The 25,492-nt window shown below is 43.2% G+C and overlaps 1 protein-coding gene across 2 annotated transcripts in view; it reads right to left on the reverse strand.

The window, feature by feature from the left end:
• LOC5520309 overlaps nucleotides 1–25,492 on the reverse strand; it is a 138,668-nt gene that overhangs the window by 46,780 nt on the left and 66,396 nt on the right. For both annotated transcript variants that reach the window (XM_048725767.1, XM_048725771.1), the window contains 48 exons: nucleotides 25,311–25,452; nucleotides 24,849–25,171; nucleotides 24,618–24,759; nucleotides 23,709–24,034; nucleotides 23,171–23,312; nucleotides 22,422–22,711; nucleotides 22,147–22,285; nucleotides 21,607–21,782; nucleotides 20,881–21,024; nucleotides 20,447–20,588; nucleotides 19,946–20,259; nucleotides 19,220–19,361; nucleotides 18,510–18,835; nucleotides 17,981–18,122; nucleotides 17,462–17,784; nucleotides 17,193–17,334; nucleotides 16,544–16,688; nucleotides 16,138–16,312; nucleotides 15,697–15,838; nucleotides 15,258–15,562; nucleotides 14,685–14,826; nucleotides 14,206–14,407; nucleotides 13,387–13,510; nucleotides 12,800–12,941; nucleotides 12,138–12,352; nucleotides 11,654–11,885; nucleotides 11,434–11,569; nucleotides 11,143–11,314; nucleotides 10,402–10,543; nucleotides 9,783–10,105; nucleotides 9,270–9,411; nucleotides 8,566–8,891; nucleotides 8,058–8,199; nucleotides 7,248–7,570; nucleotides 6,799–6,940; nucleotides 6,488–6,654; nucleotides 6,110–6,253; nucleotides 5,595–5,736; nucleotides 5,328–5,506; nucleotides 4,940–5,083; nucleotides 4,465–4,606; nucleotides 3,392–3,714; nucleotides 2,832–2,973; nucleotides 2,203–2,504; nucleotides 1,860–2,001; nucleotides 1,379–1,710; nucleotides 1,004–1,145; nucleotides 365–518 (listed from right to left, as the gene is read on the reverse strand). In XM_048725767.1, the coding sequence (XP_048581724.1) occupies nucleotides 365–518; nucleotides 1,004–1,145; nucleotides 1,379–1,710; nucleotides 1,860–2,001; nucleotides 2,203–2,504; nucleotides 2,832–2,973; nucleotides 3,392–3,714; nucleotides 4,465–4,606; nucleotides 4,940–5,083; nucleotides 5,328–5,506; nucleotides 5,595–5,736; nucleotides 6,110–6,253; nucleotides 6,488–6,654; nucleotides 6,799–6,940; nucleotides 7,248–7,570; nucleotides 8,058–8,199; nucleotides 8,566–8,891; nucleotides 9,270–9,411; nucleotides 9,783–10,105; nucleotides 10,402–10,543; nucleotides 11,143–11,314; nucleotides 11,434–11,569; nucleotides 11,654–11,885; nucleotides 12,138–12,352; nucleotides 12,800–12,941; nucleotides 13,387–13,510; nucleotides 14,206–14,407; nucleotides 14,685–14,826; nucleotides 15,258–15,562; nucleotides 15,697–15,838; nucleotides 16,138–16,312; nucleotides 16,544–16,688; nucleotides 17,193–17,334; nucleotides 17,462–17,784; nucleotides 17,981–18,122; nucleotides 18,510–18,835; nucleotides 19,220–19,361; nucleotides 19,946–20,259; nucleotides 20,447–20,588; nucleotides 20,881–21,024; nucleotides 21,607–21,782; nucleotides 22,147–22,285; nucleotides 22,422–22,711; nucleotides 23,171–23,312; nucleotides 23,709–24,034; nucleotides 24,618–24,759; nucleotides 24,849–25,171; nucleotides 25,311–25,452 (9,482 nt within the window). The remainder of the gene's footprint in view (nucleotides 1–364; nucleotides 519–1,003; nucleotides 1,146–1,378; nucleotides 1,711–1,859; nucleotides 2,002–2,202; nucleotides 2,505–2,831; nucleotides 2,974–3,391; nucleotides 3,715–4,464; nucleotides 4,607–4,939; nucleotides 5,084–5,327; nucleotides 5,507–5,594; nucleotides 5,737–6,109; nucleotides 6,254–6,487; nucleotides 6,655–6,798; nucleotides 6,941–7,247; nucleotides 7,571–8,057; nucleotides 8,200–8,565; nucleotides 8,892–9,269; nucleotides 9,412–9,782; nucleotides 10,106–10,401; nucleotides 10,544–11,142; nucleotides 11,315–11,433; nucleotides 11,570–11,653; nucleotides 11,886–12,137; nucleotides 12,353–12,799; nucleotides 12,942–13,386; nucleotides 13,511–14,205; nucleotides 14,408–14,684; nucleotides 14,827–15,257; nucleotides 15,563–15,696; nucleotides 15,839–16,137; nucleotides 16,313–16,543; nucleotides 16,689–17,192; nucleotides 17,335–17,461; nucleotides 17,785–17,980; nucleotides 18,123–18,509; nucleotides 18,836–19,219; nucleotides 19,362–19,945; nucleotides 20,260–20,446; nucleotides 20,589–20,880; nucleotides 21,025–21,606; nucleotides 21,783–22,146; nucleotides 22,286–22,421; nucleotides 22,712–23,170; nucleotides 23,313–23,708; nucleotides 24,035–24,617; nucleotides 24,760–24,848; nucleotides 25,172–25,310; nucleotides 25,453–25,492) is intronic.

The raw sequence follows: 25,492 nt of genomic DNA on the forward strand, positions 1-25,492 counted from the left end.
CTGCCAACAGAAACAACCCTTGATGGTTTGAGTTATCAGGGCTCAACTGTATATACAAATGACAACAGAAACAGCAGCAGCAGATAAACCAAACCAAACCAAAGATATATGTACACACTGTACAATGTCTTTTTGCGCAGAAGCAAAGTTTAAAGTAAATACCTATTTATGCAATGACTAGTATAGTCTTACGTGTTACTGGGTCTTATTTATGCAATGACCAGTATAGTCTTACGTGTTACTGGGTCTTATTTATGCAATGACCAGTATAGTCTTACGTGTTACTACGTCTTATTTATGCAATGACCAGTATAGTCTTACGTGTTACTGGGTTTTATTTATGCAATGACCAGTATAGTCTTACGTGTTACTGGGTCTTGCGATCCACGAGCCGTGGCCATGCAGCAGGTTGAGACGAGCTCTGTACGCCGCGTAATGTACACTCCACTTTGAGGTGGAGGTGAAGGAGACGTCAGGCAGGCGCCCATCCTCCGCACCAAGCGCGATGTCGCAGGGTGCTATAGCAACAAAAGAAACTTGTTATAAGGGCGCTATAGCAACAAAATAAACGTGTTATTAAGGGCCTTAGCAAACTAGCAATGTCGCAGAATGCTATAGCAACAAAAAAACTTGTTATTAGGGCGCTATAGCAACAAAATAAACGTGTTTTTAAGGGACTTAGCAAACTAGCGATGTCACAGGAAGCTACAGCAACAAAAAAAAACGTGTTATTCAGAGCACCATCAAACTAGCGATTTCCAGCTAGACCTGTCCTAAAACCAGTTGCCAGTTGGCGTGCCAATGGTGTGTCAAATGCTAGTTTTCTAACGAGGTTTCCAAAGACCAGTGGTGTGCTTTCGCAAATGGAACCTTATATAACAATATGTCACTATAACAAGAATAATATTATCAAGACGAGAAGCAGGTATGTCAAGGCAAATCTTATATCCTTACCCTGTTTGCCAAGGAAGGAGATATATGAAGTCAGTACTTATTTCCCTACCTGGTCGGCATCCATGCAGCTCAATACGCATAGCGATGTGACGATACCAACTCCGTGGATGAATGCGAACAAATCGCGACACGATAGCGGGGCGGAAAGTATTGGTGACGACGCTACCCATATCGTAGTTTCCATTGAAGGTCTGCAGAATATATACCAACTTGGGGTAAGATACTGAACTAAGCTGAAAAATCTACTAATTACAGCATGCAAGAATTTGAAATAAAATCTAAATTTTCCGAACCGGTTTTCTCAAGATGTGCGATTATATTTTCGCGCCCTATGCATTTTGATCAGCATTTTGAATGCAGTTGGTTTTATTTTTTTGCGTGGCACTTTCAGAACCATAGCGCAAAGAAACCTTTTTTGACCTACCATTTTGGCGTCTTTTCTGGTTACGAAAGCCCAGTGTACGCCATCTAGACTGTAGGACACCCAGTACTGGCGGACGAACTGGTTGGCTTTGGCGCGTCCCTGTGTCGAGATCATGGTGACCTTTGTAACCCGACCAAGGTCGACTTGCAGCCATTGGTTGTGATTGTTGTGACGCACTGCCCAACCTCCCATCTGCCGGCCATTACGGACGCGGTGCAGACGGCCAAGATATGGGGCGTGGTTATTGTCCCATTGTGAGGACGCAGTGATCCTGCTGTTCTTGATGCGGCCGTTCTGGACACCCAGAGCTGAACTGCATAGTGTGGTCAATTCTGAAATAGATCGTGAATAATATTAATCTGCTATCCATCTTTAATCCGAATTTCCTGTCATATGGGAGACTAGGTGCGGATTTGGTAAGTATTCAATTTGAGAGTGCTAAAATTTTATTTCCATGTGTTTAGAGACAAATGTAACTCACCTCTCTGGCATCCAAACAATTCAACACGCATGGAAATATGACTTCTCCATTTCTTAGGATGAACTCGGACATACTGGGCACGGATGGCCTTAGCGAAACGGTGATACACAACTGTGTTACGGTCTGTGTTGGCACGGAAGAGCTGGATAAAACACAGAATATTTTATTTGATCTTCCAGAATAAACTTCAGAACAAACGCGACAGGAGTACAATCTTGGTGGCAGTAGGTTTCCCGGCTGACTTAAAAATGACGGCCACGAGGATGAACAATTCTTATGCCTCGTGCACATTAGTGACATAACGACAAAGGCGCATGTTTTTTTCTGTCATTTCTCATCATACCTTGACACGTCTCGCTTCACGATAGGCACTGAACTTATGCGTTACAGCATACGACAGTACGTATTTCGTGACCCATTGGTGCGCGTCACGCCTTCCTTGCGTTGCGATCGCTGTCACGCGAGAGACCCTTAATAGATCTATCTGCAGCCATTGCCTTGCGTTGTTGGTGCGTGAGCTCCAAGAGCGGATAGAGTTCAGTCTGCCAAACCGAGGAGCAAGATGCTCGTTGTAGAAAGTCGAGGCGCGGAAAGATCCTGGGGCTAGACGACCGTCCTCGGCTCCGAGGGCGATGTCGCATTTACCTTGATAAGTGGATTAACGATCAAAGTTGGTAATTATTCTATAGTTATAGTTTTTGTAAAATATCATTAATAAAAATATCATTATGCACTTAACTATTATCACGAATTCTTTATTGGCTCGTATTTACTATCTATACATTGGGCGTAACTAAGCTACAACTAAAATACGCCTATTCAAGCCGTTTGTTATCTATAGCAAAAATAGACACAACATAATTTACGGTAACGAAGCGTTGTTGTAATTAATTCTGGACTATTAAAGCGCTGGTACCATTCTACATAATATTGCATGATAAAGCGTGCTTCGTTTCTTTTGAAAGGACTTACTGTTCGGGCAGCCATAGAACTCTGCTCTCATGCTGATGTGGCTACGCCAGCCTCGTGGGTGAACGCGGATCACTCGCGCGCGGATGAGCGGGAAAAAGCGATGCGAGACAATGGAATTCCTGTCCCTGTTAGCCTGGAACATCTATGGGAAATCCACACAAGAGGGACATTAGATATTGATCCAATGATGCCAAAAGTGTGAGGCGTTATGGGGCACCCAAAAGCGTTTATTCATTCATTTATTCGCCAGTGACAAGGTAAAAATGAAACACGTGTGGCGGGAGGAGAAATGGAAACTGAAGATCTGAAAAACAACTTCTTCTAAAGTTGACTTTTTTTTCTGAGCTCAAGCATGGGGTTGGTCCATGTTTTGATCCCGCTCGCCATGAAAGTGTCTTTGTATTTATAAGCAAACGGCGGTCTTAACATATCTCTTTTATGGAGCGTATCATAGCCAAAGGAGTAGCGACATTATCAGCTTAACAGATGCCATTTGTTAAAGAGTACAATAAGTGTACAGTAATTACTTATTTATACATGCGGATTAAAGGCACACTGACCTTAATATTGCCGTTGGTCTTGTAATACGCGAACCTGGCGCCGTCCTGACTGAAAGAGACCTGGTACTGAGTCACCCATTGGCTGACCTGAGGTCGTCCCTGTGTAGCGATCTTCGTTATCTTCATGGAGCGCGGGAATAGCACCTGGAGCCACTGGTAGTGGTTGTTGAACTTCGCCGACCAGCCGCCCATGTACCTGCCGGCTCGCTGCATGTTCAATCGTGCGCGCGCAGCTCCGTGGTACTTGTCCCATTCGGAGGAGGCGCTAATGCGGCTGTTGCGTAATCCCTTTTGCATACCCACTGGCCTGTTGCACCGAGGTCCTGAGGCGAGAAAAAGTGAGACAAAGGTTACGTATATGGAAGGTTTCACGCCGATTGGAAATGGGTTTGTAATGGAAGGAATCAGGTTTAGTCAAAGAAGGCCAATCACGCCGCCATTTTATGCTCCCGCTCAATGGCGAGTCACCAAAAGCATCCATTTCCATCGGCTAATTCAAACGAGTAACCGAGATATTTTCAATCATATATCCTCAATAACATATCAGACCTCATTCGTACACTGTTATTTTGAAGGTTTCTTGCGAATAAATCCCTGCTTTTTCAATGATAAACAATAACAAATGAGTGGGTGTTTGACATTCTTTAAACAGTCTCTATCAGTCGCTATTGTGTTATCCTAGTCAAATACCAAGTGTGAAAAAGCATCCATTCCTTTGTGATGATTTGGGAAAGCCATTGTTATATTTATGATCGGAATTGGTCAATAACGTATCAAATCGATTTTAGTTGGGTATCTCGAAATTTCTAAAAAAATTGTTTTATTTTGGATTAAAACCATAGCAAAGGTGTGGCTGGCAGAGGCTTTTAAGTTGGAAAGTTCTCATCCCACATTATTTCACGGCAGGTACGCCGTAAAACGCGTCACCTACCATCTTTTGTTAGAAGCAACAAGGCTAACCCTTTCTTAATCCACAATCTTACAAAACCATTAAAAATGGCAACGCTGTTAAACCCTTCCGTAACGTGATGTAATGATATTTTGCAAGCAACCACGTAGGTAGAGAACCTCACCAATAGCACATCCGTAGAGCTCGACCCTCATGGAGATATGAGCAAACCACGTGACCGGATGGATGCGGACGTAGCGAGCGACGAACGGACGCGAGAACGTGTTCTTCACAACTATGAACCGCTCGAAGTTACCGCGGAAGATCTGTTCGGTTGAAAAAAAACATGAGTACCATTATTCATTGCTTAGAGGGGGGGGGGGGGGGGAGGACGAAGGAGTTACGAACAACCGCTTTATATTAATGCGAAAGCTTAATATATATTTTTGTTTCATTTATTTACATATTGCTATCATTGATTAATTCAAATGCACGTGATAGCTGTAACGCAACACCATGTTCACCTATCCTTGTGCTATTTAAATTAATAGTCAAAGCAGAATGGAAATAAACTAATCTGAAAAAAAATACAGCTAAAAGTATACTGCTTCTCGTTGAGTTAATGCTGGATACTAATAATAATTGATGATATCACACACCTTTTTGACTCCTTGTTCTCTGACTGGTACAAACTTGGTTCCGTGTTGGCTGTAAGTGACGTAGTAGCTTCGCACCCATTGATTGGCGTTTTGTCGTCCTTGCGTGGCAACGGATGTAAATCGGGTCAGTCCCTCGAAATCAATCTGCACGAGAAAGGCCCAGGTGTTAACCTTAAAAACACTGCCTGTCTTGCGCTTCCATCGTTTTTAGTGCCTTTTTTGTCCATCACAATTAAAGGTTTAAGGTTTCAAGGTTGGGTAGAAGTGATAAAAATGTGATACAGCTCTAGAAACGTATAGATGGTACAATGCAATTGGCTATTTTCAGTGACCTTATTTTGATAAGAGCATTTGGCTTATGGGGACACCAGTGATGTGTCATAGCTACCTGGAGGAATTGGTTACGATCGTTCCTCTTTGCGCACCACGCGCCTCCGGAGCGGCCCGCACGGCGACCGAACAGTCGCGCATTCCACGGTCCACAGTAGAAGCTGTGATAACTGGACGCGGTCATTAACGGGTTTGGAATTTTCTTCGAGGCAAGACCCAGTGGCAATTTGCATTTTCCTGGAAAAAGGTAAAGAATATCAATATGTGAATTTGACAGGTTTTGTCGGTCGATTAAGGCATGGCCAGTCCCTAAGTCATTGTGTACCTCCTGCACATCCGTAAAACTCGACCCGCATGGCAATACGTCCTTGCCAAGAGCGTGGATAAACACGCACGAAGCGCGCGATGAACGCGGGAGAGAACACGTTGGTGACAAGCGAACCACGGTCACGATTCGCTTGGAATGTCTACAACGATTGAAAAAATACAGACAAGGATTAACTTACATGATGGCCCAACTACTCTAAAAGAAATCTATAAAAAAATCAGTGCCTTGCAAGAGACTGGAGGGGGGGGGGGCTTGAGAAAGGCGGGATAGATCTTAAATAGAGCTAAAGCAAGTGGAAGACAGGGGAGTGGGTTTAAGAATATGACTTGAGTGCGCATTATGTCCTGTTTCAAAATGCGGAGGCTAGTGACAGACAGGGGTTTAAAAAGGTATGTCACCTCGAGTACCAACCTGCCCTACCTTGCCCAAAATCACGGGATCTAGTGGGGAGTAGGGATGGAGGAAGAGGGATGTTAAGAGAACAGAATCGATGTAAACAAGGAGCTCCGTACCTTGTAGCTTCCCCACTCGCTGTAGTGCTCGTAGTGCATGTTATCCAGACTGTGCTTGACCCAGTACGCTTTCACCCACCAGTTGGTCTTAGGATGACCTTGGGTGGACAGCGCAGTGACCTTCATAGAGCGACCGAAGTCGACCTGTTGAAAAGAAGAATAAGGTCAATGGTTATCCATGCAAACAGGGTCATTAAGGCGGTTTATAGCTTTTACGAGAAACATTAATGGTTTAACTGGAGAAAATATGGTCTTGATTTTTCACGAGTTGAAGTGTTAGAGAAATTCTAGGTTTTTTCTCGTTATTTAAATTACAAAACAGCTTTTGTAACGCAACCCCAAGTCATTACCACATTCATTACCAAAAGCACTTCTAACCTGTAGGAACTGGTTGTGGTTATTATGTCTGGACACCCATGAGCTGGATGTGCGATGCAGGCGAGCGAAGAAAGGCTTGTATGCGTTGTTTAAGAAAGATGAAGCTGTCAGTCCGGAGTTCCTCAAGCGTCCATTCTGGGCCCCCAACGGAGAGGAGCATGCAGGTCCTGCGAACAAGTCAAGCGAATAAAATATGTCTAAATAATACTATATAATTCGTTCCATCCTTATAATAAAAGTGACAAAAGGGCTACAAGCCGTATAAAAAATGGTCTTCATATTCCCCCTTTTTTAAAAGAAAATGCCCTTACGTGGGACACATCCGTAGACTTCTACTCTCATTGACATCCAGCTCCTCCAGGTTCGTGGACGGAATCGGACATAGCGAGCTTTAATCGCACCAAGTAATCGATACGCGACTACGGTGAAGCGGTCAAAGTTGCCTTGGAAGACCTGGTGGGAGCATTATTAGATAGAGTTAGTATCTTCAAGACAAGTGCAACAAGCCTCACAAAACATGAACGAGTAAACGCAATATCAGCGGCAAAACGTTGTTGAGATTCCGCGAGTAAAGTTACCAAACTATTTTTTGCTTCAGGTAAACTTAAGTAACGATTGTGTAAATGTGGTATGAACTCTGATTAAGATATAGTTTACAACCAGCCAATAAGCCTACGCTGTCTAAAAAGCTATAATCTTTCACCATCCTTGTTTAAGGGCATACTGTAATAAGTGACACCCACTGAAGGGGCATGCATACCCTGACACGGCCACCCTGTCTATATGGGTAGAACCTTTTGCCATCCTTGCTGAAGGCCAGAGTATAAGAAGTGACCCATTGATGAGCGTCATGGCGACCTTGGGTTGCCACCCCGGTCAGGCGCGACACTGCCCCAAGGTCCACTTGGAGCCACTGGTTCCTGTTTTTGTCTCTGGCCGACCACGCCCCTGTACGCCCGTGGCCGTTTGGCTGGTTGAGTCGAGCGCGGTCTGGGCCATGGTTGAAGTTATAGCTTGACGAGGCGGAGAATGCACCGCTTGGGATGCGATGGTCCTCGATACCAACTGGTGTAAGGCAAGCATCTGCAAGATAGAGGCAGGGAGTTACGCAGTGTTTTGTAGTTACAGGTTGATATGATCATCATTATTATCATCGGCATGAACAGCTTTATGATTAGCAGCAGAGTAAAACAATTGCCATTTCCAATACTTATCATAATCGTAATCCCCTTTGCCATGATCATAACCAAACAACCCCATCACCGAAAGCAGCAGCATCATAACTAATATCAACAGTTTCATCACATTGTGGTTAAAAATTATCATTGGCATCATAATCATCGACATCAACATCGACAACACTTTTTACACCAGAACAATAGCCATCACATAACAATCACTAATATCAATTTTACCAACATCATAACCATCAGAAGAATCATCATTACTATCACAATAACCACCAATACCATTACGATAACTATCAACATCAACAATAAAAATGTCATCCAGCATTGCATTCAATACTATTCTTCGACAGTGCATTCACATCATTGTATAGAACACTTACTAATTTGACAACCGTAGAACTCGGCCCTCATAGCGATGTGCCTGTACCATCCTCGAGGATGGATCCTAACGTAGCGAGCTCGGATAGACGGACTTAAACCATGGGACACAACGGAGTTTATGTCGCGGTTACCATCAAACATCTAGACCAAAATATCATTAATGAAATTATCTCTGAATAAGGTTAAATGACACATGCCTATTCCCTGATCAAGCGATTTCATCATCGATTCATGGTCATTCTAATTTGAGTCACTATCAGTGCCTATGCAGAGCCGTGAGTAGAAAAAACCGAGGGACAATTATCAGAATATGCCTCACGCACAGGAGAACTTTTGGCAGGAAAGATTTCTTTGCGGGGGAGGGAGGGGGGGGGGGGGTGGGTGGACAGAGAAAAAGGCCACGACTCTGCATATACCAGCTACGGCCCTGCTATGGTAACCAATTTGGCTAGTGATTCGTACATTCTAAAATTCCATTGAATTAATCTGACGGTTTCAGACACTTACCTTATTGTTGTGATTTTCCTTGTAGTAAGCAAAGTTGATCCCGTTTTGGCTGTACGACAACCAGTATCTGGTCACCCACTGTCTATTGTCGGAACGACCTTGCGTGGACACCCTCACAACCTTGGTAGCACGACCGAAGTCGACTTGCAGCCACTGGTAATAGTTATTGAATTGGGCAGCCCATCCCCCGACAGACCGACCATTTCGCTGAAGCTGTAGTCGAGCCAGGTGAGGTCCATGGTGAATGTTATATGAAGACGAGGCAGTCATGGCGCGGTTTCTTAACCGACCACTCTGAAGACCGAGAGGTCTGTTGCACAGCTTGCCTGCGAGAAACACGCGCGATTAAAGAATAAAAATATGTATACTTGATATCAAGAATAGAATATGTATAGCTCCCTTAAGAGAAACACGCACGATTACAAAAATAAGTTAAAAAAAATCACTCGGTATCAAGTGAAGTATACATAGCTTGCTTGCGAGAAACGCGCGATTATTAAATAGTTTACTCTGTAGTACAGAAAGATGATAAAAATCAAGAATCTTTAAAACAGAATTTTATGGTTACCTCAATCTTATGTTAGGCAAATTATAAAACCTTCTTGCGGCAATTTCATTCGCAAAACTTGCATGAATAAATAACAGATGGAATGTTAGATTTATCATTTTCGTTCGCGTTTGGGGGGACATTTCGTTTCACTCACCGAGTCTACACCCATAGAATTCCACCCTCATGGCGATATGACTCTGCCAGGCTTTGGGGTGAACTCGCACGTAGCGGGCTTTGAATGGCCTCAAAAGGCGGTGAGTCACCACCATATTTCGCTCAAAGTTACCGGTGAAGACCTAAATAAAAGAGAATAGAGAAAAGTGCGATGGGCTTAACGCATAACAAAGCCGTGCTGTGCAACATAAGTAGTAGAAGAAGGGGCGGGAAAATGGAAAATTACGAAAAATTAAAGGGGATACACATTCTGCATTTCTCTGGATCTAAGTACTGGATCCTGCAGGGTGTTTTCGAGTTTCTCGTTCAGTTGTCTTCTTCGATTAAGGTATTAAACCTTGAAAATATATGAATCAGTCTGCTTGGGCAATGCGCCAAGAAACCCTCATTTTTCTCAATAATAGTTAACAGAACAGAACACAAATTTAATCCATAAATCTTCTCCAGTTCCGAGCGTTAGCCCTTCGTCGGCCCCGACGAAATGATTCCTTACCTTAGGTCGGCGATTCTCCAAGTACTGCCTGAATCTCTGCCCGTTCGTACCGTAGCTAACATAATACGCAGTCACCCACTGATTAGCATCGTATCTACCCTGAGTAGCGACACGCTTCACTCTGCTAAGGGTACCCAGGTCGACTTGCAGCCATTGCTTGCGATCATTTCTTTGTGCAACCCATCCACCACGAGTTCGCCCGTGATTACGTGCTTGCAGGCGCCCGCTCCATGGCCCGTAATAGGTGTTGACCATGGATGAGGCGGTCATGCCTTGCTTGGTTACACGACCATCTTCTACACCGAGTGGAACATCGCAAGGATCTGCAAATAAGATCAAAGTAAGAAATCCTAATCTCGTTGCATAGTCACGGCCAGAGATCTCGACTTATGACTCGACAGAAAACATATATTTTCCTTTACCTCTATCTGCTACATTGAAAAAAATTCACACAAACATTCCCTGTACAAGGTCTATGTTTATTTTTGCATTTTTGAAAATAGATGGCTGCCTTACCTACTCCATGATAGCTGCCTTACCTATTACCATATAATTCGGCTATAGAATTTATCCAGCTATGGCTATAACACTGCTTTGATATATTAGTTAACTGCCTTACCTGCTTTGCATCCATAGAACTCGACTCTAAGAGCGATCCAGCTGTGGTATGATTGTGGGTTGACGCGTAGGAAGCGCGCCTGGATTGGCGGGTTGATAGCTATCAGCTTCGAACTGTAGCGATCGTCATTGGCGCGGAAATTCTGCAGGAACAAAAGAGAAGAATCAAGAAATCATACGTTTTATTATTAAAGCAAGACAAATGTGCAGCGCTAACAACCTGAAAGGTAATTGCAGAGAATCCGTGACCAGAGTTTCACACCAAAAGACATGGAATTGAAATACTGAATGCATTAAAGTCTGTCCACCTTTTTCTCTATCTTTTTTTTTCAAAGTTTAAGAAAAAGAAGTAGCTGCCGTACACTAGTTCAGTAGCAGTAAAGTGGTTAGGTATTCTTTCCAGGTAATGAATGCCAAATAACTATCGAGGCTATGTTAAATGAGCTCTTATATCTTTCATATAAATACAATGGTGGTTTTAACACCTCATATCAAGCGGATAGAAATGGATTAAAAATAGAACAGGCGGCCACATTTACTCGGATCTTGGGGAAGCATAGTAAAAACCAACAAGATCCTCAAGATATTATCCATTTCACGGAGAATAAATTCCTTTCTATTTATTGTACTTAGATGAAGTTAAACAGGAAAATGTTTCTTTCAAGTTTTATTCAATGTTCTTGGTACAAGGGTGCAAATGCCCCTTAAATATCATCTCCAATTTAAGAGGCGTTTAACTGACCTTGTCGGCACTCATAGAGCGGTACAAGTCCCAGTGGATGTTGTCTTGACTGGAGTACAAGTACAGGTATCGGACCCACTGGTTGGCGTTCACACGTCCCTGTGTTGCGATTTGACGGACTGTCATTGGCCGTCCGAAATCAACCTTGAACCACTGCCGGTTGTTACGTTGTCTAAAGGGAATCAAGGACTTCGTCAGTGCAAAATCAATTATTATCAAACCAAATTCCAAGTTTTAAGAGTATCTGATATTATACGAAAAATTCACTGTTAAGCCAAGGAATTCACTCACTTGGACAACCAGAACTTGTTTGCGTGTAGTCTTGCGAAGGCGGGTCGGTACGCCTTGCTGTACGTGGACGAGGCGCTCAGCTGCTGCGCCTTGATGGCTCCTGTCTCCATGCCGAGGGCGGAGTTACACAAACCAGCTGAAAGAGGGCGGAGAAAGCGATCAAAATTTTGTTATCTCGTAGGATAATTATCTAAAGTGTATTCAAATTGGTACCACCTACCAAGAGGACATCCGAAAAATTCGACCCTCATGGAGATCCAACCGTACCACTGCCGGGGATTAACCCGAACATACAGGGCCCGGACCGGACGGATGAGGTCATGATGGACAACAGTGTGTCGGTCACTGTTGGCAGCAAACACCTTAACACTACCACTTTCTTTATAGTCAGCGAATTCAAAGCCATTGAAACTGAAGGCCAGCTTGTATTTTTTGACCCACTGGTTGGCGTTCTAGAAAAAAATATAAATAGCAAATAGAATTTGATTAAAGAATGCGGAAATACATTTAATATCTACCCACGACATCACATCATGCAAACACCCAACCACCCCTAGGATTAACTTGCAGCAGAACGCGGATTACGATACATACTCCTAGCCCCATCACCCAAAGCAGCAAATTACGTCAGATCACGTCACAAGCGCACTTGTACGCATCAACCCACCCACCCCTGGGAGCAAAACGCGGTCTACAATTCATACCCCTCGTCCTTGTGTCTCGATTCCGGTGACTCGTGTTGCAACACCAAAGTAGAGCTGCAGCCATTGCTTGTTGTTATTGACTCGCGCGCTCCACGAGTATGGTGCGTACAGCCTGCCCTTCCATGGCGCCAGCCCATTGTTGTAGTATGTCGAAGCAGTCAAGGCTCCATTGAGAATACGACCGTCATCCAGACCCAGAGGCATCTTACAAATGTCTGTTCAGCGAGAGAAAAATAACTTAAATATATTCACGTAAGAGTGGTAATATTGCTGGTCTCAAGTAAGAGAAGATAAATAAATAAACTGTGTGAAATATTATGCTTCTACAAAGGGCTCGAAACGTCAACAAAAAAGTTTATTTGCTTTCAAGTAAAACATACTATTTCGGCAACGCCTACGCAGATCAAATATTGATCTACAGCTTGTCTGTAGTTCTTCTAGTGATGCCATAAGCTCAAGTAAAATTGCTAAACTAAGGATACTGTGTGCGAGAGTCAGCTTTTCAACGGTATCAAAATTAGTACAGTTCATACCAAATGGCCAGTTTATCGAATTTTCCTCCGTCTCCCACTGCTTCACGCAGTGAAGTCAAATACTTTAAGGTACAGAACCTATGGCTTCACGTCACTTCACGAGGTAACATTCTCTTTTGCTTTACTTACTTTCTGCGCATCCGTACAGCTCAACCCTCATTGAAATGTGTCGGTACCAGCCTATCGGGATAAACTTGACGTAACGGCCAAGGATCTCCGGGAAGAGCTGGTACGCGACTATGGAGTTCCTATCGCGATTAGCTTGGAACACCTGTTGAGAAAAACCTCAAGGGTTACACACGATACTATAACAGCTACAACAGTCATTATTATCATTACAAGTATTACCGTTATCACAACCACCACCACCACCTAAATTTACACCTTTTACATTTTATATGATTGTAACACAGTGAAAACCTCGATAGCTCGAGGGGAACGAAAAACAGTTGGAGTTAGCAGTGCGTCCGATTTATCCAGCTGAGATGACTGAATAACAGTATCCAGGGAACGTGAGTTCGGGTGAGCGGTAAGTTAAAATTATCGACGTAATCATTAATAATAGTAATAATAAAAATAATCCATAACAAGCTCATTTCCATTAACATCTTTATTATCGTCGACGCTTATCATCAGCATCAAGAAAATCATCACTTTCAACATCATCATTAACAAAATAACAATAAACATAATAGTTGCGATACTGCAGTACGCACCCTCTTGCTTGTTGCTTGTTTATAGTACGAGAACATGACGCGGTCTTGACTGTACTGAAGGTAATATGACGTCACCCACTGGTTGTTGTCGGAGCGACCTTGTGTAGCCACACGGGTTACTTTTCTGTAACAAGCAAACGTTAGAAGATATATAAGATGTATAACAAGCACAAGCAAACGTTAGAAGATGAAGGTTAACAAGCAAAAGCAAACGTTAGATGATGAAGTAAAAAAAGCAAAAGCAAACGTTAGAAGATGAAGTATAACAAGCACAAGTAAACGTTAGAAGATGAAGGTTAACAAGCACAAGTAAACGTTAGGAGATGAAGTATAACAAGCAAAATCAAACGTTAGATGATGAAGTATAACAAGCACAAGCAAGCGTTAGAAGATGAAGTATAACAAGCAAAAGCAAACGTTAGAAGATGAAGTATCAAAGTGCTTGACTAAACCTTTCCAAGTCGAGGTTTTTACTACTTTTTAAGGAAAGTAGAAGAGACGGGAAAAAAGCGGAAAAATTTATATCTTACACCGAGTGGAAATCACACAAATTGAGAAGACGGCCTGATGATCCATCAGTCCACATTGAACAACTCTATCATGTTTACAGAGCCGTAGCAGCCCACTTAAGATTTGGGGGGGGGGTTACAATAAAGAAACATTAAGAAAATATTGGGGGCACAGCCACGCCCCAACAGGTCATTTCCTTATCATTTTTGACAATATTAGGTGAGTCACATACCCCAAGCGCTCCACCTCCTGCTACGGCCCTGGTTTAAGCTAATTGCAAGTACAGACTGTTACAAAGGTGTCTTTTACCTAGGTCCTCCGAGGTCAACCAGGAGCCACTGGAGGCGATTATTGATCTTGGCAGACCAGCCTCCCATTCTAGCCCCGGCACGTGCAAGATTAAGGCGCGCAAGCCAAGGGCCGTGGTTCGCGTCCCATTTGGAGGACGCGGTGACCGCCTTGCTATTAATGCGTCCAGTGCTCATTCCTAAAGCCTTGTTGCAACGAGGACCTGGGAAAAACAAACAAAATATGTCACTAACAAACTACGTGTCCAAACCTGCTTGGATCTATGCTCAAACGGTTGATGAGGTACAAAACAGGAAAAGCAATAGATGGCAAACAAGCAATGGTGCCCCCCCCCCCCCCCCCAAAAAAAAAAAAAAAAAAAAAAACATTTAAACAAACAAAACACCGGATTCAAATCAGGTGACTTTGAGCGAACAAAGTATTTTAGGTAAGACCTGAAAAATTTTGAGTGAGTAGTGACATAAACATTAATTCCTTACCCACAACGCATCCGTACAACTCCACACGCATAGAGATCCAGCTACGCCATTTCAGCGGGTGCACGCGCAAGTAGCGGGCAGTGATTGGTCGAACAAACGCGTGCTTCACCACGATGTAGCGATCGTAGTTACCGCGGAAGACCTGCATATCGGAAACATCTTTATCTTGGAATGCATTAATTGCTAGTCTTAGGCATACAGTAATACATTTCTGCTCGGAATTTCGTCAAATCAATCAAATTTGATTTTACCCATTTTTATCCATTATTATAATACCTTTTTAGGGCATTGTTGTGCATTTCACCGGCTAAGATGAACAAATCTGCGCGCTATTTTAGCCGGCTCAAAAGTTTGCTTGCTCTTTTGAATGAAAATAGACTTTATCAATTTTTTTAATGCCCTTTAAAATTATTATAAAGGTAATAGAGATAAGGTTCTTGGCCATAAATATGTTTTTGGTCCTACGCTGGATAAATTTAAAAATAAGTCGGACCAAAAACCTATTTATGCCCAAGAACCTCAACTATATTGTTATATTAAAAGTATTAGAGAATTATCATAATTTTTTTTTACCTTGGTCGATCTTTTATCTCTGTAGTCAACAAACTTTCGTCCAGCCTTACTGTAGGAGACTTTGTAACTCGTTACCCACTGGTCAGCGTTCTGTCTTCCTTGGGTGGCGATACCTGTTATGCGCGTCATAGCGCCAAAGTCAATCGATAGCCACTCGCCACGTCGTCGGACCCGAGCACACCAGGCGGCGCCGCCATTCAGTCGGCCTTTCCATGGAGCGCAGTGAGGGCTGTGAAAGGATGAAGCGCGCATGCGTGGGTTTGGCACGCGGCGGTCCTCAAGTCCAAGAGGCATCTTACATTTGTCTGGGGAAAGAGCAGAGTGACTTAATTTATACTAACGTTCATAGCATCGACGTGCATGGCGATATATCGGTAGGTTATCGGTGAACTATCGTAAGGTAATCGGCTAGCCATCGTCACTTTTATCTTATACTTACTTTTAGTGCATCCGTAAATCTCGACGCGCATGGCGATATATCGATACCAGCCTCGAGGCTGCACGCGGAGGTAACGGGCCAGGATGGCGGGGGCAAAGTGGTTCGTAGCCACACTGTTTTGGTCTCGGTTCGCTTGGAAGGTCTACAGGAAAAATGCGAAGTAAGACGATAACGGAAGGAGAGGAGACATGGATAGGAATTGGATGTCAACTTTTGACTAGAATTTAAATAAGAGTCGTCGTTTAGTTAGACTGTCATCGAAGCATTCATATAGAGGATATAGTAGTCTTCTATTAACGGGTTTTGCTTGTCCGTTCCTTAAAGTCACTGATAGCAGTGTGCCCTAGCGTGCAGCGATAAGCTTCGCCGAGACCTCGTGCCGGTTCGCTTCGCTTCAGTGCCCTAGGTCGCAAAGAAATCTTTAAATTTAAATAGTCTTACCACGACAGTGCGTCTCCAATTCCTGTAAAGAGTAAACTTGACTCCGTCTTGACTCGACCGAATCCAGTACGCAGTTACCCACATCTGCTGAACCCGATTTCCCTGGGTGGCGATTCCAACAATTTTCATGGGTCGACCGAAATTAAACTGCAGCCACTGGTTATGGTTGTTGTGCCTAAATATTAAATTGAATTGATTTGTCAATCAGGCAATTAAACATTTTAATCGTAATGCATGGGATACTTTTACTCTTGTTAGAAAAAGTAAAATTGTAAATTAGCCATAATCGTGTATTTAATTTTCAGCAAAATATTTAAACGACGCAATAACTATTCGATTATATACGGTATCTATTGAAAATACAATATTTCATAATAGCTATAACTAATGCTGTATTTGTACGAACCTTGACCACCAGACGCCAAAGAGCTCGCCGCGTCGTTTGTTGTGTAACTTGGCTGAGTAAGGCATGTACTGGTTGTTACGCCGTGAGGACGCAGTGATCATGTAGTTCTTTAGCTGTCTGACGGAAGGAGTGTTACACAAGCGAGCTGAAAACACAAGAACAAGGAAATTCATTGATTTACTCGGTGTGTATTTTCAAGGTTATTATTTAAAACATCGTGATCATCTTAGAATCGTGGCAATACATGCATCATCTGTGTTTCGCTTAGCAAATTCGTAAAATAAACCCGGTCCAGCCCAAAAAAATATTTGTCTCTCCTGTCGCACACAAACCTATGTCAGGACCGTAGCAGGGGGTGGGGCACTGGGGGCACGTGCCCCCTCCCCAATATCTTCAATAATTATAAGGAAATGACCAGTAGGGGCGTGGCAGCGCCCCCAAATACTCTCTTAATGTTTCTGTATCTGTTTCTGTACCCCTCCAATATTTCGAAGTCTGCTATGCCACTGCATTTAAATTCAATAAGCCATGAAAATTTGAGGAGTCTCCGCCCTTCACCACTTATTGTCTAAGTTGAAAATAACTGTCAAAATGTGACAACGGAAAAACAGCTCATATTAGCGTACACGATATTCGCTATTTTACGTACTTGTGGGGCACATGTAGACTTCCATCCTCAGAGAGATGTAACTGTACCACGTGCGTGGGTGGATGCGCAGATAACGCGCTTTTATGGCGGGGGCCAAATTGTACGCAACAACAGTATTCCTGTCGTAATTAGCGCGGAACACCTTGGATTAAGCAAACAAATCATGCTTTAGAAGAACGAAATAAAAATAACGGCAGTAACAAAACAAATGGAACCATTGCAATTGTTATCTTCACTTTGATCATCAGCGTAACCTTCTATCTACATACCCTCACTTGTCCGTACTGTCTGTAGTCCACAAAACGCCTTCCATCATTTCCGAACTTGAGCGTGTAGCTGGTCACCCATTGGTTGGCCTCGTATCTGCCCTGTGTCGCGATACCCGTGAAACGAGTCATCCCAGTCGCGTCAAATTGCAGCCATTGGTGGCGATTCCTTAGCCTCGCTACCCAGGCACCTGTGCGTCCGTTTGTATTGCGCTGGTTGATACGCGCGCGGTCAGGGCCATGATTATAGTTGTAAGAGGATGAGGCTCGGAGCTGACCGGAACGGACACGACGGTCTTCAAAACCGGCCGGAGTCTTACACTTATCTATGAGTACACACAGCTTTTAGATCAAATAACTTTTGCTTTTTGGCTATAAGCAGAAACAACACAATTTGGTAGCGCCATAGCGTGAGATATTCTATCATTCCTTTGCTAACAAATTTAAAATGCCGCGAAAAATACAAACAATAATGCTGCGGTACCTAAAAAGCAAGTTTTAAAAGTAATTAGTTCGCCTTACCGATGAGGCATCCGAACAGCTCGATTCTCATGGAGATGTGGGAGCGCCAACCACGTGGGTGGAAACGAACAAATCGGGCGATGATTGACGGGTTAATCACGTGGGCGACTACAGTGTTTCTGTCGCGATTGGCTTGAAAGGTCTGTAAAAAGAAGCACAGGTTATGTAAGTGACGATACAGGGAAAAGTAGGGAAAAGAACTTAGTTCGAAATATAGAATCTCACCACGCGGGCTGGGTTAGTACAGTCAAAGCGACGGGATCTTATCACCACTGTTGTTACATAAGTATTGTATTATTACTGAGGTAGTTTAGTTACATTAGTAGTTTAACTTTTCGTGACCATATAGCAAAAGATAAACCTTTCCTAAAGGATCGAGTTTTATAATGATTTAGACGTACTAGACGCTATTGAAATGCAATACTAATGTGCACTGGTTTTTCAGGGCTAGCAAAATAGTCGTACCACTCAAGCCGTACACATAGGCTTTTATATTGCGGTTATGAACAACCCGCTACTGCTTCCCTACCTTGATGTTGCTGTTGTACATGACGTGGCGGAAGTTAACGCCATTCTGACTGTACAACAGATAATAGCTCGTCACCCATTGGTCGTTATCTTGACGACCTTGCGTAGATACCCGGATGACCCTTCCCGTGCGGGTCAAGTCCACTTGGAGCCATTGGTAGTGGTTGTTATGCTTGGCGGACCATGCACCCATGAAGCGACCCTTGCGGCTATGCTTGAGGCGGGCCAGGAATGGGGCGTGGTTATTGTCCCATTTCGAGGAGGCTGTGATGCGGTTATTTCGGATCTTACCAGAGTTCATTCCCATTGGTTGATTGCACATCTTACCTAGATTCGGGAAACAAGGGTTAGGGTAAGGGTTAAACAGGGTCAATAGAACGTGTGTCGAACTGGTTTATGTTTTTGTTGTAGTAGTAGTAATTATAATGATGATGTTGAGGTTTTGGTTTTTCTCCGTTGTTTTGAAATTTATCGATATTCTTAAAACCGCAAAGTAAAAAGCAAGTCAGAACACTGGCCCAACAAATTCTCAAACATTTGCACCTATTTCAACATCAGTGCAAACAACAACTTCAATTGCCAAATGGCAGTTCTACAGCCGGTTTCAATATTTTTCTACTAAATGCAAAAGAAATTCTATAAATCATACGATTGTCCATGAAAAATAAATTTGAAAAATGTATGACTGGCATAAAACGCAGTTTGACTTACCTAAGCGGCAGCCGTACAGTTCCACGCGCATGGCAATGTAAGATTGCCAAGAGTATGGATGAATTCGCACGTAACGGGCCTTGATCGGGCGGAAGAGTCTGTTGTACACTACATGGAAGCGTTCGTAGTTGCCACGGAATATCTGGACATCAAGGGACAATGCATTTATATGAGGTAGCGATATTGAAAGTGCATGACGAAAATATAGGCAAATTTTAATTGTTTTAGTAGTCTCATTCACGGGCGCTCAATCCTCCGAAAACTCCGACAACATTGAAACGTAAGGCTGATGGTACAAAAGGAGCATTGCAAGAAATAAAGGCCCTGTCACACGTACTTTTTTTCTATTGCGACCTGTCTCGCATAAAAATATTTGCAAGTCGCACGAGCATTTTTTTTTTTGCGGGTGACACCGCTTTTGCAACTTGTTTTGCATTTCTCAAAGTCGCACAAAAAGTAGAACGCCATTTTACTTCCTGAAACAAATTGCTTCAAGTCGCGGGATGAGCTTCACGTGTGACATGGCGGGTGCGACTTGCAACAATTTTTTTTGTGAGACAAGGCCTTAAGACAGAAATTGTAAAAGTTATAACAGCCACAGTTATGTCATCTAAATTAATAATTTACTTAAAAGAAGCTATTCTTGGAGTATTCGTAAGGGAAAAAATGAATTCTCGAATCAAGAGAGAAATGAAACAGTTGACAGAAATATTTATCGCTCCTCACCTTAGGTCCTCCGCGTTTCCTCTCCTTATAAGGGAAGAAACGAACACCATTGTTGCTGTAGGTGATGTAAAAGCTCTTCACCCATTGGTTAGCGTCATAACGACCTTGGATGCCCACGCGCTTCACACGTGACACTGTGCCAAGGTCGATCTGGAGCCACTGCTTGCGATCGCGTTGTTTTGCTATCCACGAGTATCTCCTGCTCTCAAGGCGGGCTAGATGAGGGGCGAAGTGGTGGTTCAACGTAGACGATGCTGTGATCTGCTGATCGAGGATTCGCTTGTCTGACATACCAAGCGGTGCTTCACAAGCGTCTGAGGAAGAATAAAAGCCGCGCCTTTTAACTTGAGTCCGGTATTTTTGCGGGGATGACATCAAGTTGATACAAATTAGATAACGCAATGTTATCAGAATCATTTTCCCCTTTGAATTAATGGCGTATGCAAGTCTATATTACTGTTAGCGTGAGCATTTTCATTGACAGCTTTATCTGATACATACCAACTCTACAACCAAGCAACTCGAATCTGAGGGCAATACGGCCGTGCCAGCCCCATGGATAAATACGGAAGTACCGCGCCACGATTGGCGGGCTGAGGGAGCGCTGAGCGATCGAGTTTTGGTCAACGTTGGCAGTGAAGTACTGGAAGAGAAAGTATACATTTGTGAGTAACCGAAGGACAACTAATTACCCGAGGAGTGGTCGCTGGATACTTTTCACGATGACTTCTTATTAACTGACAATCTACGGACTTTTGAGTTTCTATCCATTGACAAAAAATTGACTATGGATTGCTAGCGATGGAATATCGACTGACTATAATGGGAATGACATTATAATTGTACAGACATTTTGTTGAGAAATATAGTTATTTATGTTAGGAATGGCAACATGATTGGGATGATATAGTGAAGAATGGTGAATATATTCATACCGTGTCGGCGTTCTTGTGTCTGTAGAAGACCCAGTGATGCCCGTCCACACTAGATGACAACTTGTAGCGTGTCACCCAGTGCCCAGTAAATCCACGGCCCTGGGTCAGCACTGAACGAATCTCCTTAACACGACTGAGATCAACCTAACGAACGATGAACATGGTTAAGTAGACTAATACTATGGTGTCCGTTTTGGAGCTCAAAGGCGATACAATGAAAAAAAAAAAACTATTGGATTAGTGCTGCATTCTTGAGTTTACTGTGAAAAAACGACCCCAGATCCACATAGAAGTACCTTACTTCTGCTCAGGTAATTCTCCATTAGAGGCCTTTACACTTTTACAAGTAGACATAGAGGTACTATCTCTCGAAAATGATAGCGAATCAAATTGTATACCTTTACCGTGAAGAACCTTCAAGCTTCACTCATGACTTTGCCTAAATAGCCCGAGCGAGCGGTTGACTTTGGGGCCACTGGTACACAGGATACCCATTAATAACGTCCTTTAATCAAAATTACCCACTTTTGTGTCCAGTGAGTTCGGTACAGCTAGTCATAATCTAAGGCACGTTTTAATCGAAACCATATATTTGTCATTAGACAATAGAATTGCCAAGGAAATTCATATGCATATAGATATTGTAAGGACATATTTCTCATACAGCTGTTAGGCAGCCGTTCTCTGTATGCACTCATAGGCGATATTTTCTAACATGAACCATACCGAGATCCACTCATTGTGTCTGGTGCGTGGAGGCATCCAAGCCCCCTTCATGCTACCTCGGGAAGCAAGCTTCAGTCTGGCAAGCGAGGCACCGTTTGCATACTGCGTAGAGGCGGTTATCCTGCTGTTCTTGATACGGCCTGACTGCATTCCAAGAGCACTATTGCACAGAGCAGCTGAAGAAGAAAAATGGGATCGGTACTTATTTATTAAGGAGTGTTAAACATAATAACAGCTATCTTTCATGTGCTTTAACTCTACAGAAAGATGGCCAAACACAAATCAGTACTAATACAAAATGGTTTATATATATGAAGTGGACCTCGACCTTGAACTACGTGAAATCAAAACTTAAAAGTTTTGTACTTTAAGACCTTTTCAGAGTAGAATTCTTATTGATTTTTGGCTGACTCTTCACGATATCATAGATAAAACAAACTTCAGCATGTCAAAAAAAATGTGATAATTCTCGATAATTCTCTTAGTTGCTGTTCGTCCTATATCTAATAGTAGCAATGTACGGAATGGTTGGGGACTTACTCTGGCATCCGTAGACCTCGACTCTCATACAAATCCAGCCGTACCACCTTCTCGGAAGGAAGCGCATAGCAACTGCTGTCCGCAGCTTAGGGAGCTCCTTGTATACGACTGTGCTTCTGTCAGTGTTGCCGGAAAACAACTACAGAATAGAAGGAAATGTTCACAGTAAGATATTGCGACCTAAATAATGACCATTAAACCCCTGAATGGGTTGCTTTTGCCGATGCTGTTTCGGGTATCTATGAAGCTCAAGATGAAACAGAAGAATAACAAACCTTGTTATATTGCTTGAAAGATCTTCCATCTTTGCTGAAGGATACCACATAAGATATCACCCACTGGTTGGCATTATTTCGCCCTTGTGTCGCAAAGCCCTTGATGCGGACAAAGTTATCGAAGGTGATCTGTAGGTATTGCCTTTTATTCATGAATCGAGGAGTCCAACTGATCGGTCCGTTAAGTCGCCCACGCCAGGGTGAGTAATGGACATTGTAGTAGTTGGAGGCACTGAAGGCGCCCTTAACGAGACGGCCGTCTTCAACACCGAGCGGCATCGCACAACGATCTGGAACAATCAAAGGAGGATTATTCTTTCGAATAAACAGCATTCAAAGAAAAAGACACCTCTTCAAAAGTCTTTTTATAAACAGAAAGATTTCAATTTTTCAATGTTTGGCTTGCAGCGTATATATTTGGCTATGTGAGTCTGCCCTGAAGAAGTCTTATTAAAGACGGAAATTTGGGAGAGTCGACTACCGGTTTTTGGTGAACTCTTTTTGGGTCTTTTGAATGATTGGCTATGTTGATAACATATTCTTTAATACGCTGAGTTAAGACAATTCACAGCGTGTTCGGCTGCGTTTCATCTTACTCGCCAGAAACTCAAGCTACCGGGATTTGCCGCATTCGTCGATGGCATTTGAGTTTCCATTTGTAACAACATACTGTATTCTCCTATTGTGTTCAGACTGCAAGTTTTTTTTTTCATCTCATACCCGCTAAATACCACAGTTTGCGTCTTTACCTTCAGGGCAGCCGTAGAATTCAGCCCTCATGGAGATATGACTGCGCCAGCCGTATGGGTGGACGCGTATATAACGAGCCTTAATCCGTGGAAAGAGGCGGTATTGTTTGATAGTGTTCTGGTCACGGTTACCTACAAAGTACTTAAAAAAACAAAAGAAATTCATTTAGCGAAATAACTAACAAGAAAACCAAAGTGCTGAGAGATGAATGGAAGAGTAGCATTCTTATGAATGGAATGTTACTGCCTGTCTGAAAGCGCTTTTTGTATAACTACAAAAAGATGGCTGCTGTATTAAAACTAGGTGCTCTGCGTAGACATATTATTGGAATCAGGGAAATAAATCAAAGTAGTATGCTGTACCCAAAAGATGGTTTCGTTTGTTAGTTATGGGTTTTATATATATTGGCTTCATAAGCAGACACGAGCTAATGCGAAGGTTTTCATTAAAGGGATGTTCTCATTTTTCTTAATAAGAGTCTTTTTTGAGGTAATGGTTAAAGATCTCCCTAGCAACTCTTGCACTATTATGCCATACCTTTCTCGCACTGTTAATCTTGTACTCTGTAAAGAATACTCCGTCCTGTGCGTACGAAAGGTAGTATTGAGTGACCCACTGTGGGTAGTCTTGACGTCCCTGAGTGGAAATCTTGGTTATTCTAGTCGGCCGACCAAAGTCCACTTGTAACCACTGGTAGCGGTTGTTATGCTTTGCGCACCAGGCACCGACACGTGCTCCAGTTCGTTTGAAGTTAAGGCGAGCGTTACGTGCTCCGTGGTTGACGTCATATTCAGAGGACGCGCTGATCTGGGTTTTGCGTAAACGCCCATTTTGCATACCAAGAGGACGATTACAGCGAGGGCCTGTGCAACAAAGGAAATTGTTTCAAAAAGGACACTCAACAAAGAGCACTAGAATCTTGAAACCCGAGCCAAGGTAAGTACAACTTCAGAATTTCCTTCGAAGCAAAGCATAACTTTAATTGACGACAATATATTTTATAGACTTTTAATCAGAAGCGATAACCCAATCCCCCCTTTGACCCAAATCCAGGCTACAGGCCTGAAATGCTAAGGCAACCATACCAAATATTAATGTGAAAAGTTCCGTCATTCCTTTAATTGGGTAACGCTTATGCCTAGTGCACACTAATGACATAAGCGCGCTCTTTTAAGCCCGACATAACGACGTGGACATAATGACATAAAAGAAAAAACATGTTTATTCTCTTATGTCGTTATGTTCATGCCGTTATGTTAGGCTAATGTCAAAATGTCGAACCATTCACACTTGAAAATTTGAACATAAGGGTGCACGCGCCTATGTCATTATGTCGTTATGTCATTATGTCATTATGTCGTTATGTCGTTATGCCACTAGTGTGCACCAGGCATAATCAATCTGCACTCCCCGGAAAGCCAATCACACGGCCCGTTTTATTCTTACCTGTTACACACCCGTAAAACTCGACCCTCATAGAAGCCCACGAGTACCACGTGACCGGGTGTACCCGGATGTAGCGCGCGCGTATCGGGCGACGGAAGGTGTTCGTCTTGACGATGAACTGATCCCAGTTGCCACGGAAAACCTACCATTAAAAAAACAGGTGTTAGAGAGGGGATAGTCACAAGGAGCGACGCAGCCAGTATTATTCACCACTTTGTAGCATAGTCTCACCTTTCTACGCCCTGCTTCTTTATAAGGAGTAAACGTGTGCCCGTTACCACTGTATGTCACATAGTACGTCTTCACCCACTGGGCCGCATTCTGCCTACCCTGGGTCAGCACACGCTTGATGGTCGTCATGGCACCGAAGTCGACCTGTAACCATGGGTGACGGTCTTGTCGCTTTGCATACCATGACCCGCCCTTTCTGCCCTCTCGTTTCTGGTTCAAGCGGCCGTTCCAAGGTCCACCCCAGAAGTTGTAATACGACGAGGCTGTCATAACTGGGTTGGCAACGCGGCCATCTTCGAGACCGAGAGGGGCATCGCAACGATCTAAACAATATTGAAATGGTTTAATCCATTAACCTTACTCGAGATCATTAACAGTCTGGGTGAAGAGTCCCCCAATAGTGACATCTATTCGGGGATTGTCCTGGTCATTCGCTTGTAGACTTTAGCTACGTTCACCTACCCCAGTTACACCCGTACAGTTCGACTCTCATAGCATTCAGCCCTCTCCGCCCCATGGGACGAATCCTGAGGTAGCGCGTTATGATTGTTGGGAAGATCGCGTTGGTCTTGATTCCACGGTTATCACGGTTTCCATGGAACATCTGTGAAAAAGGTGAAAGATGAGCGCTTTGGTGCCGACAT

Source organism: Nematostella vectensis, chromosome 1, assembly GCF_932526225.1.
Source record: "Nematostella vectensis chromosome 1, jaNemVect1.1, whole genome shotgun sequence".
Taxonomy (NCBI): Eukaryota; Metazoa; Cnidaria; class Anthozoa; order Actiniaria; family Edwardsiidae; genus Nematostella; species Nematostella vectensis.